The 11,498-nt window shown below is 41.0% G+C and overlaps 1 protein-coding gene across 2 annotated transcripts; it reads right to left on the minus strand.

Moving 5' to 3' along the window:
• Positions 1 to 2,855: 2,855 nt before the first annotated feature.
• Positions 2,856 to 8,351, minus strand: pdha1a (pyruvate dehydrogenase E1 subunit alpha 1a). Of its 2 annotated transcripts, XM_086308598.1 has the most exons (11): positions 8,117 to 8,321; positions 7,015 to 7,083; positions 6,764 to 6,937; positions 6,446 to 6,572; positions 5,967 to 6,058; positions 5,701 to 5,793; positions 5,271 to 5,426; positions 4,833 to 4,904; positions 4,691 to 4,758; positions 4,168 to 4,276; positions 2,856 to 3,590 (listed from the first exon to the last, which is right to left on the minus strand). In XM_086308598.1, exons 1-11 carry the CDS (start codon positions 8,162 to 8,164, stop codon positions 3,426 to 3,428), a joined length of 1,173 nt encoding a protein of 390 aa, XP_086164724.1. In that variant the 5' UTR covers positions 8,165 to 8,321; the 3' UTR covers positions 2,856 to 3,425. The 2 variants fall into 2 exon arrangements, with proteins under 2 accessions (XP_086164724.1, XP_086164725.1); XM_086308599.1 differs by lacking the exons at positions 2,856 to 3,590; positions 4,168 to 4,276 and adding an exon at positions 4,304 to 4,566 and having other exon boundaries at positions 8,117 to 8,351.
• Between the last annotated feature and the right edge of the window lie 3,147 nt (positions 8,352 to 11,498).

The raw sequence follows: 11,498 nt of genomic DNA on the forward strand, positions 1-11,498 counted from the left end.
GCAAGTTTCAGCAATAGCGCTCAGCCTGTTCCTTCTACTTCCAGGTCCATTGTTTTCTGGAGCTGAATCTAATCTAATCAGTCATCAGGATGTGCGAGTGGTGCTTTGCCAGAGCTTGAAAACTTTTTAACCCCCGTCTTTTCTTTATTCTGTTTTTACACCACACAACACTGAACATGACTTGAGGAACAACACAAATAACACAGCCGCAGTGTACAGCACTTCTTATGTGCAGTATTTAATGTCTCCTTGCTGCGTTTCTTACCAGCTATCTGAAGACAGCAGACTTAAGCTAAGGGACAGGCGGGAGCTCAACCCTACCCTCTCTTGCAATATTTGGTATGCACTGACTGTCTGCTTTCGTGCCTGATAGTCAACCAGGTTAGTAAAACACATGTGATTTCTAATAATCCAAAGGATTGTAGATGATGTAGCTTATGAAAAATGCTTTTTAAATGCTGTTTATACCGTTTATAAAATGCTTTTTAAAAAATCCCTTAAATCAAAGTTTCAGTACACATCTTCTTCTACAGTTACTGAGGAAAACGACTTACTTTCTTTAGCGATGGCTATTGCATGGCAGAGCAACATCCCAGGCCGAGGTCCTTGTTGCTTAGCTTCGGGAATTCTTGGAGGTGTTGTATGTTGGGGCTAAAGGTTTTACAGCAACAATACTTTTGGCAGCTACTACCTGTCCAAATGAGGTTACAATGCCAGGCTGGAAATACTCATTTTTTTTCCAAAATAGACACAAATTTATCTTTTCCTGTCAAGACTGTAACTGATGGTGATACACACAGTGCTTAACAAAATGTCAGACCACCTGTCATTAAAAAAATAAAAAAAGATTAATATTTTAGAAATCTGTCAAAAACATGGTTGAAACTACAAATGATTTCATTGATTAGACAAATAGGAAACTGAACTCACATCTTTGTGAGAAGTTAGAAATGAATCAATATTTATAAATTAGCATTAAAATATCATTTGGATTAAAGAGCTTGTGCACTCTGGTGGATTACCGTAACCATTACAGAAATACAAAAATGATTACCAATACACTTAATTTGTGGCAGTGTGGCATAAAAATTACACTGGATGGTGTCTAACAAATTCATCAATCACTGTATATCACAGTTCAGCTCATTTAAGTTCAGTTCAGTATTATTACAACAGTAGCATCAAGGCACTTTGTAATTCTGTTATTTTGATTCTTTGATTCTGAATAAAAAATAATCTACAGTCTGTGAATAAAACAATAACATTAGAGACTTTGTACGTAAATTTTCCAGATACTTCCCAACATCCTGTTTAGACTCTTTGCTGAAGGTCAATTTATTAAACAAAAGAAGAGTATCAATGATATATACTCAGATAATGAATGAAATCAATCCTTCTGTTAATCAAATAAGAGAAGAATAGAGTAAACATATGTTGGTTTCATTCTGATGAAGATTGGGAGAAAGCACTCCATAAAAATTTGATTGGTAAATGGACTGATTCTTGTATGGCGCTTTTCTACTCTCCCGGAGTACTCAAAGCGCTCTATACAACATGCCACATTCACCCAATCACACCCATTCTCACAAGCACTTTATCTGTACTTAGTGCTTTCTAACTACATTCACACACATTCATCCATCGGAGAGCAACTTGGGGTTAGTATCTTGCCCAAGGATACACAACTATGGGCAAGTCACTACCTCCATCCATCCTATGTGCAATTTATATGCTAATGGGAGTAGCTGCGTATAATGTCTCACAATAGAACACAATGGTTGACTAAAATGGTTTAATGGGAGAGAAGATGCAAAATGTGTATTTGCATTTGCAGCTAAACCCAGTTACATTATTAAATTCTCTTGGACTGAGGTGTTAAACAGCTTCCACAATAACAATTATCTTTGGAAGGATGGTATTTTGGTTGGAGTTCCCCTTGGAGAATCAAGGCCACATTGGAGCTTTTTTGGTGGCAGATTTGCCCAACATCTTAGAAAATAATTTTAAGCCATTTTCGTTTTTGACCTGTGATTTTTGCAGGGTTCAATAGACTTTTTGTGCTTTATTGGCTTTATAAGCTGAGAAATTTTCCATGTTTGCAAAAAAGACAACTGACAGCAAATTTGACTGTTGACTTAATTACTTTATTGTAAGCATTTCACACAGGATCCAATACCCTCCCTAAGTTGGCAGTGGCGAAGAGCCAAAACTTGTTTAACCATGGTGCATTGCATTACTGAAAAGTTACCTTGACCTCTTTACTCTGTTTACAGAATACACAAATAGCATTACAAAATCCCTTTATCAAAGCAACTCAATGTTTTCCACAGTGTTTTACATCATTCCCCACCTTGTAACAGATTCACTAAGACTTTTAGCTTTAGACATTGAAGCCAACAGTTCAATATGTTTCTGTAGAAAGTCCTAATCTCCCAGTACCCCTTGAAAGAGTTGCAGAGTTCTTTAAAAACTTGCATCAATAGTCTGCAAAGCAAGCCAGTAGGGATAGAAGCTTGTTGATGAGTCACTGACGTTACATCTGATCACACAAGTTACAAAGCCAGAGGCACAGCTGCATGAGCTTGCCACCCAATGTTAGGTTTTAAATTTTCACTTGATCATTTCATTTCTAGTTCACCCACATTTAGTTTAAGCCAAGCCTCTAAAAATGTTTGGAGACAAGCCACCAAATCTGAAAAAGACCTCACGATCATGTGAACACAGACATCTGCTCAACTCGTGAGTCAAATTCAGCTTTCAGATCTACCAGACCCATTCATGTAGATTAACATTTTGAACAGTTACAATTTGCAGCATTTTTGAAGACAATTGAAATAAAGACACATGCAAATGTCTCAAGTTGACTTCTTTATCATGTACATTTAAGTATAAAGAGCACAAAGCCATGTTAAGGTCATACAGCCTGTGTTTGACACAGTGAACACTTACAGCACCTCAAAAATTACCAGATCAATTAGCAAATAATCCACTACATATTCACATGGAGTCAGATTTACAGAGATTTAAGGAATAAATATGCCTCAAGAAGTCTTAATAAAAGGATGTCTGCCAGAAACTGCGATTTTAATCACGAAACATTTCTGGCTAAAAATTAAATATGGTGAAGTGGATAAATGTAGGTATAAATTTTAATTTGGCAACACTGATAATGTTTTAACATTTCACTGTAGCAATTTCAAGACTTGAGGTAGAAAAGTGAATCTGATCTCCAATTCTTTTTGTGTCAGTTTAAACCAACACTTCTTTGTAAAAATGGCCCCAACTGTTTACTTAGCTCTAGAAGTCGATTACTTGCTGATGCTAAAAGCTCTAGTGATGAGGCACTCGTTTAAAGTACATGGCGTGTGCATTAAGGAAAGGGGTTGGGTGGGTTATGATTGTAAGAGGGAGGAGAATCAAGAACTTTAGCTAACAGACTTCAGCTTGGCCCATGGGTTTGTGCCGCGCACCTCCAAAGACGGCATGTCGCAGAAGATGTGATTGCACAAGTCTTCCAGTGGGGGCTCTGGGTCTGTGGTGGCAAACTGAGCTGCATCCTCGATTTCCTTTCTCACTTCTACATCAATTTCCTACAGATAAATAAGGACAGTTAGACACTGCAGCAAAGAACGTTTGGTCAAACCAATAGAAGCAGAGAATAGACATATTTTGTTTACCATCCTACTTCAAATGGAGAAGGCTACTAAAGCTCATAGAAGCATAACTCTAGCGCGGTAACTAGCTTGTGCCCCTCGTTCCATGGGACTATGTATTTTTCCCACCTGTTTATAAAGACTTTAGCATTGTTCTGTCTCAAATGCATTTTCCAGTCTATGAATGCAATTTTCCTCAAAGACAAGGGATGAAACCTAGAGGATCTCATCTTAAATTCAGCTGTAGAATTTTACACTATTGTTAAAGAGCAGACACTTTCATTAACCTCACCTCTAAAGCATGCTGTTCACTTTCACTTGACAGACTAAAGCTAACCCAAATGTCAGTATGCTTAGTCAGAATGATCTTAAACTCACTTGGTTATTAAGTTGTTGCAGTATGACTGTCTTTTAATACCCAGTTACAAAAACAAGGACTCTTGTTTGAGGCTTCCAAATTGTCAGAAGTGTTGGCTCACAGAAATGTGATTTCTATATCTGAAGCATTTCCTACCTTGAGCTCCTCCACGCTAGCCATGTTGTTGCTGAGCATGCGGTCCTTCAGCAAGGAGATGGGGTCACTCTTACTGCGCACTTCCTGGATCTCCTCACGTGTGCGGTAGCTAAAAGGGGAGAGGGTGCAGGAAAGTTGGAGGGATGCACTACTATTGCTATCAAATGCACTTTGAGGATTTCAAATGTTTTGTAATATTACTTTTGACAAATTTAGGCTCATTTTGGAAAATCCAGTGCCTTCAAAATTTCTGTGATCATTTCTATGCAGATTCAAATGAAATTCAAATTACTTTGAGGTGTGAAGCCTATCAAATAAAGAAATCTGACAGAAGATACTGAATCTCAATTCATCCCTAGGCTGTTGTCAGGTCACTACAAAGGGGGTACATGGAGACTACTAAGGAGCAGAGGTAAGGGGCACAGGCACAGTGAAGAGAAAATCTGTAAGATTAAACTGTAGGTGAGAACTTTAGCCACTTTAAGTTGTATCAATTTAAATAATCAAGTAGCCTAACGTTTACCTAACGCCAGGATCGCTCATGCTGTGTCCATGATAGCGGTATGTCTGGAGTTCCATGAGAATAGGACCCTGAGCAAAGGACAAAGAAGTTACAGATCCGAGTCGCATTTCCTGCACACGTCAATATAACATTTTAAACGTACCTTCCCAGAGCGACAGTGATCAGCAGCGAACTTGGTTGCTTCCCGGACACAGAGAACATCCATTCCATCCACCTGTACACAAAGTTACTGAGTATTTTTCTTTAATCTTATCTTACAAAAAGTAATAAACTGACATGGTCAACATGCAGATTCTACAAGTTTATGGTAGCACCAAACACATTTGAAAGTGTTTACATTTCACGAACACATCACTCCAAATAGCATTTAGCACACTTCCATCTAGTGTGCATTGTGTTCGAGACAGTCAAGGTTAATCATTCATTTGTAATTTTGATTGAACAAACCCAAATTGAATAACTGTTCGATTACTAACAAATTGTGCAAGATATCAGCTTCTGTCAAGTGTCTGTAGCTATGCAACAGCTTAACATGTAGCTTTACATGTAAGAAATGTGCTCAAGCATGCCAGACCCTTACCCTCAGACCAGGAATGAACTCTCCTCTCTTGAAGTAATCTGTGCTGGCTGCAGCTCGCTCCACTGAGGTGCCCATGCCATACCGGTTGTTCTCGCAGATAAAGATAACAGGCAGTTTCCAGAGAGCAGCCATGTTGTACGTTTCAAAAATCTGGCCCTGTGAAATATACACAAGACTTTAAAAGGGTGTCCTGTAATAGAAGCCCAGTTACATCAGTTTAGATTCTCCTTTGTACTAAGGCCATTTATTATCCTTTAACACTTCCCAGAATTTAGTTATGTTGTGCATTTAGCACAAGTTTGCTCAATTCCCACAGAACAAGATTAAACCTACTGCAAAGTAAAGTAAATACTGGCCAGGTGTAGATCCAAACGTGTTGCTCTTTAACCCATTTATGTAAAAAGAAAAAAGAAAAAAAAGCTACACATACCTGGTTGGCAGCACCATCACCATAGAGACAGACACACAGCTGGTTGTTGCCCTGAAACTTGCAGGCAAGTGCTACACCAGCACCCAAAGGAACCTAGAGAAGTCCAACATTGAGTAAACTTCAGTGTTAAAGTCTAAATGTACAAGTGTCAGTTCAAACCAATGGCCCTGTGAAATATCTTGTAATGCAATTAGATGAACGTAAACCATGGAAGGCAGAACGATAAGTAACAAATTTAAAGCAAAGCTACCAAATGTTATACTTACCTGAGCACCAACAATTCCATTTCCACCATAGAAGTGTTTACAGTACATGTGCATAGAGCCTCCTTTGCCCTTTGCAATACCACCTCTTCTGCCTGTGCGTGAAAAAGATATTAGGTGATATTAACAAAAGCATTTACAGCTCAAAGTACATCATCAACTGAAATTTGTTCCTAGGTTCAGCCAGACTAAATAAGTTTCCTAGAACCGTAATCTCAGGGACTAGAAAACCAGGCTGAAGCAGGGCCAGCAACAAATGTGTCCCGCCTTCAGTCAATTAGGGAGACATTTCTAGTTTCATCATTTTATAACTTCAATAGTCTATGTCCTGGGCTCAACAGCTTCCCTTTTGGGAAAATAAAGATTCAAAGCCTGCCAAGTTACTCCAGCAGCAACTGAACATTTGCCGCTTTTCACAGGGGAGTTAATTCAAAATGAGTCCCATTGTGTACTGATATTTAATGTCTTCACCAACAACTCACCGGTTAGCTCAGCCATAATCTCCTTCACAGTCCCTCCCCGGGTGTAAGTGTAGCCATGGGCACGGTATGCCGTGATCAGGTGGTCTGACAAGTTAATTGAGGCTTCAATACCAACAGCACAAGCTTCCTATAATGAGAAAACAGCTTGACATGTCTGGTTCTAAAGGGAGATTTATTCTGAAGAGTAATCAATAAATGTTTCACAGGGCAACACTTCAAAACTTCCACTCCTCCAAAAAGTTTAACATCCTTGCCAGATATTCCGAAATTTAAACTACCATCCCTAACTTTCATTGTAGATCAGAAAAATCATCCAACCTGGCCATCATACAAGTGGCAGAATCCTCTGATGATTTTCTGCTTGTAGAGCTGATCTGCCTTCAGCTCCATACGCCTCATCGTCTGCATGATGCGGTAGTACTGCAGACCCTCATCACGAGTCAGAACCACCTGAGTGGCAGGGCCCTCATCCAGCTTGAAGAGGTCACATTTCTATAGAGAAGCAAATACCCATGAGTCAAACTGCCAAGTGCCAGTCTGTGTTCACGACATCACAATTTCAATCTTACCTTTATTTCAAAGGTAGCCTGGGTCGTGAAGTCAGCATATGTGCGTGCTGACATAATCACTGCAGCCCCCTGTGAGAAACAAGTATGCAAGAGCTTTTAATCTATAAAAGTAATTCGTGTCACATTTTGAGACAACTACAGAGATCATATAACTCCCAAGGCACTCATTTTTACAGAGTGCCTTCCCATTAGTCTGTTAAATGTTTCGACTGGACTTTTACATGTTAGCCCTCATCCCATTTACTGCAAAGCTTCCTCCCCCAACCAGCCATTATTATAATTTGTCCTTCATAGGACCTGGTTTATAGTTAAATCATTCACTGAATAGTCTTTAAATGGATTGTAACTAAGTTTCCAAAAGTTTGAGTTGTCATCTGATTTAAGTTAAGTTCTTAACAGCAAGTTCAGACTATTAAGCATTAGTAAGGTATTAGCATGTGCTTAATTCATCTTTTATATATTGTTACTCCTCCTTAGTATGTAATTTATAACATTTATAAATGACCATGTACACCTATCATTGCTGTACATGCTGTAAATGTGTACATCTATCACTGTTACTACATGACTGCTAGCAATAATCATAATCACAGTCATGATAATATATCTGTATTTATGAATGGAATACTAAGGAAGAGTAATGCTATATAAATGATGAATTATGCACTTGCTAATACCCTATTACTACCTTAATAACGCTTACCTCTGTGACCTTATTATAAAGCGCCACAAAAATATCAAATACAGTTGTTTTATGTTTCGGTTTTTTTAAAGTGATGTCAGAACAGTAAAGTGAGTTTTCTTGGCTGTCTCAGTATTTAAGACTGATTGTTATTAATGCTAGCTTTCATCCTTCCTTTAACAGTTCCCATTTCCATTCATTTAAACATTAACTAAGTAGTTACTGACTGTCCGCTGACATTGAAACTTTAAATCTGTGCACAAACTTTTACCGTGTTAGCTAATGAAGCTATCATTCAGGCTTACAAGGTCAGAACAGCGATGACAGTTTTGTTTTGGGTCGACTGGCGCTCTTCGCGAGACTACATTTTGCAATGTTTAGCTAAGTTCGTTTAAAGAATTAAGAAAAAACAGCACTTACATTCCGCTGGGCACTGGCTCTAAACACATTCGAGATGATGGCTAGCATCTTTCCTGACCTAACCCACCGCAGAACCGTCCTAATGTCAGGATGTGTCCTTCCGGCTCGGGGCTTCTTCGCTGTCTTGAATATCGGCAGATAGAAAGCGCAACTGCCGACAGCGGGCTGTGTTAGAAGTAGAGGAGAGGTGTGGTTGGTAGTGAGTGTAGGAAATGCAACACTGATCATTGGCTATTTAATAATATAATTTCTTCGACCCCCCTATATTTGACAAGGACGAAGACTTTAGATGTGCGGTGGTGATGGCACTATGAAGCCTTCTGAAGCACTGAAGCTTGTATTGAAAAAGGGTTCATTACCCGAAGCTTTTCAGCAAAGTCTTCTTTGGTGCCATCTTGTGGCCAAAAGTATGAAGAGCAGCTTGAATCTAAAATTCTAACTGCTGTAATATGATCTACAGAGCTGAGTTGACACCTTTCTGGGGGTGATGTTATATATCTATTTGATTAACAAATAATTTGGATGAATAAACCTTTGTTTGAACATGTGCCATAGTGTGGTCTCCCTTTGTTTGACCTTGGGGAAATTTTCTAAATGAGGAATAATTGTATTAAAACTGTAAAGGTTAATGATAAGAGGATAAAGAGGATATATATATATATATATATATATATATATATATATATATATATATATAAACACCCAGCACGCCCCTGCGGGCGGTTTATCCTTCAAGCTCGGGTCCTCTACCAGAGGCCTGGGAGCTTGAGGGTCCTGCGCAGTATCTTAGCTGTTCCCAGGACTGCGCTCTTCTGGACAGAGATCTCCGATGTTGTTCCCGGGATCTGCTGGAGCCACTCGCCTAGCTTGGGAGTCACCGCACCTAGTGCTCCGATTACCACGGGGACCACCGTTACCTTCACCCTCCACATCCTCTCGAGCTCTTCTCTGAGCCCTTGGTATTTCTCCAGCTTCTCGTGTTCCTTCTTCCTGATATTGCTGTCATTCGGAACCGCTACATCGATCACTACGGCCGTCTTCTTCTGTTTGTCTACCACCACTATGTCCGGTTGGTTAGCCACCACCATTTTGTCCGTCTGTATCTGGAAGTCCCACAGGATCTTAGCTCGGTCATTCTCCACCACCCTTGGGGGCATCTCCCATTTTGACCTCGGGACTTCCAGGTTATACTCGGCACAGATGTTCCTGTACACTATGCCGGCCACTTGGTTATGGCGTTCCATGTATGCCTTGCCTGCTAGCATCTTGCACCCTGCTGTTACAGTGGGGCAAAAAAGTATTTAGTCAGCCACCGATTGTGCAAGTTCCCCCACTTAAAATGATGACAGAGGTCAGTAATTTGCACCAGAGGTACACTTCAACTGTGAGAGACAGAATGTGAAAAAAAAAATCCATGAATCCACATGGTAGGATTTGTAAAGAATTTATTCGTAAATCAGGGTGGAAAATAAGTATTTGGTCAATAACAAAAATACAACTCAATACTTTGTAACATAACCTTTGTTGGCAATAACAGAGGTCAAACGTTTACTATAGGTCTTTACCAGGTTTGCACACACAGTAGCTGGTGTTTTGGCCCATTCCTCCATGCAGATCTTCTCGAGAGCAGTGATGTTTTGGGGCTGTCGCCGAGCAACACGGACTTTCAACTCCCGCCACAGATTTTCTATGGGGTTGAGGTCTGGAGACTGGCTAGGCCACTCCAGGACTTTCAAATGCTTCTTACGGAGCCACTCCTTTGTTGCCCGGGCGGTGTGTTTTGGATCATTGTCATGTTGGAAGACCCAGCCTCGTTTCATCTTCAAAGTTCTCACTGATGGAAGGAGGTTTTGGCTCAAAATCTCACGATACATGGCCCCATTCATTCTGTCCTTAACACGGATCAGTCGTCCTGTCCCCTTGGCAGAAAAACAGCCCCGTAGCATGATGTTTCCACCCCCATGCTTCACAGTAGGTATGGTGTTCTTGGGATGCAACTCAGTATTCTTCTTCCTCCAAACACGACGAGTTGAGTTTATACCAAAAAGTTCTACTTTGGTTTCATCTGACCACATGACATTCTCCCAATCCTCTGCTGTATCATCCATGTGCTCTCTGGCAAACTTCAGACGGGCCTGGACATGCACTGGCTTCAGCAGCGGAACACGTCTGGCACTGCGGGATTTGATTCCCTGCCGTTGTAGTGTGTTACTGATGGTGACCTTTGTTACTTTGGTCCCAGCTCTCTGCAGGTCATTCACCAGGTCCCCCCGTGTGGTTCTGGGATCTTTGCTCACCGTTCTCATGATCATTTTGACCCCACGGGATGAGATCTTGCGTGGAGCCCCAGATCGAGGGAGATTATCAGTGGTCTTGTATGTCTTCCATTTTCTGATGATTGCTCCCACAGTTGATTTTTTCACACCAAGCTGCTTGCCTATTGTAGATTCACTCTTCCCAGTCTGGTGCAGGTCTACAATACTTTTCCTGGTGTCCTTCGAAAGCTCTTTGGTCTTGGCCATGGCGGAGTTTGGAGTCTGACTGTTTGAGGCTGTGGACAGGTGTCTTTTATACAGATGATGAGTTCAAACAGGTGCCATTCATACAGGTAACGAGTGGGGGACAGAAAAGCTTCTTACAGAAGACGTTACAGGTCTGTGAGAGCCAGAGATTTTCCTTGTTTGAGGTGACCAAATACTTATTTTCCACCCTAATTTACGAATAAATTCTTTACAAATCCTACCATGTGAATTCATGGATTTTTTTTTCACATTCTGTCTCTCACAGTTGAAGTGTACCTCTGGTGCAAATTACTGACCTCTGTCATCATTTTAAGTGGGGGAACTTGCACAATCGGTGGCTGACTAAATACTTTTTTGCCCCACTGTATGTGCTGGATTGTCTCTGGGGCATCTTTACACAGCCTGCACCTGGGGTCTTGCCTGGTGTGATAGACCCCAGCCTCTATGGATCTTGTGCTCAGAGCTTGTTCTTGTGCTGCCATGATTAGTGCCTCTGTGCTGTCTTTCAGTCCAGCTTTGTCCAGCCACTGGTAGGATTTCTGGATATCAGCCACCTCCTCTATCTGCCGGTGGTACATACCGTGCAGGGGCCTGTCCTTCCATGATGGTTCCTCGTCTCCCTCCTCTTTCTTGGGTTTCTGCTGCCTGAGGTATTCACTGAGCACTCGGTCAGTTGGGGCCATCTTCCCAATGTATTCTTGGATGTTCCTTGTCTCATCCTGGACTGTGGTGCTGACACTCACCAGTCCCCGGCCCCCTTCCTTCCGCTTAGCGTACAGCCTCAGGGTGCTGGACTTGGGGTGAAACCCTCCATGCATGGTAAGGAGCTTTCTTGTCTTTATGTCAGTGGCTTCTATCTC

Source organism: Aulonocara sp. 'chitande type north' Nkhata Bay, linkage group LG10, assembly GCF_057382095.1.
Source record: "Aulonocara sp. 'chitande type north' Nkhata Bay isolate Kocher_YH1m ecotype deep benthic linkage group LG10, A_spYH_male_GT1.1, whole genome shotgun sequence".
In the NCBI taxonomy this organism is placed as follows: Eukaryota; Metazoa; Chordata; class Actinopteri; order Cichliformes; family Cichlidae; genus Aulonocara; species Aulonocara sp. 'chitande type north' Nkhata Bay.

Bases quoted from the DNA above. Each gene is read 5' to 3' on its own strand.
- pdha1a (XM_086308598.1), bottom strand. From the start codon at position 8,164: ATGCTAGCCATCATCTCGAATGTGTTTAGAGCCAGTGCCCAGCGGAAT. The intron at 6,938-7,014 runs GTAAGATTGAAA...GCTTCTCTATAG, and splicing joins AGGCTACCTTTGAAATAAAG to AAATGTGACCTCTTCAAGCT. The intron at 6,059-6,445 runs GTGAGTTGTTGG...TTTCACGCACAG, and splicing joins GATTATGGCTGAGCTAACCG to GCAGAAGAGGTGGTATTGCA.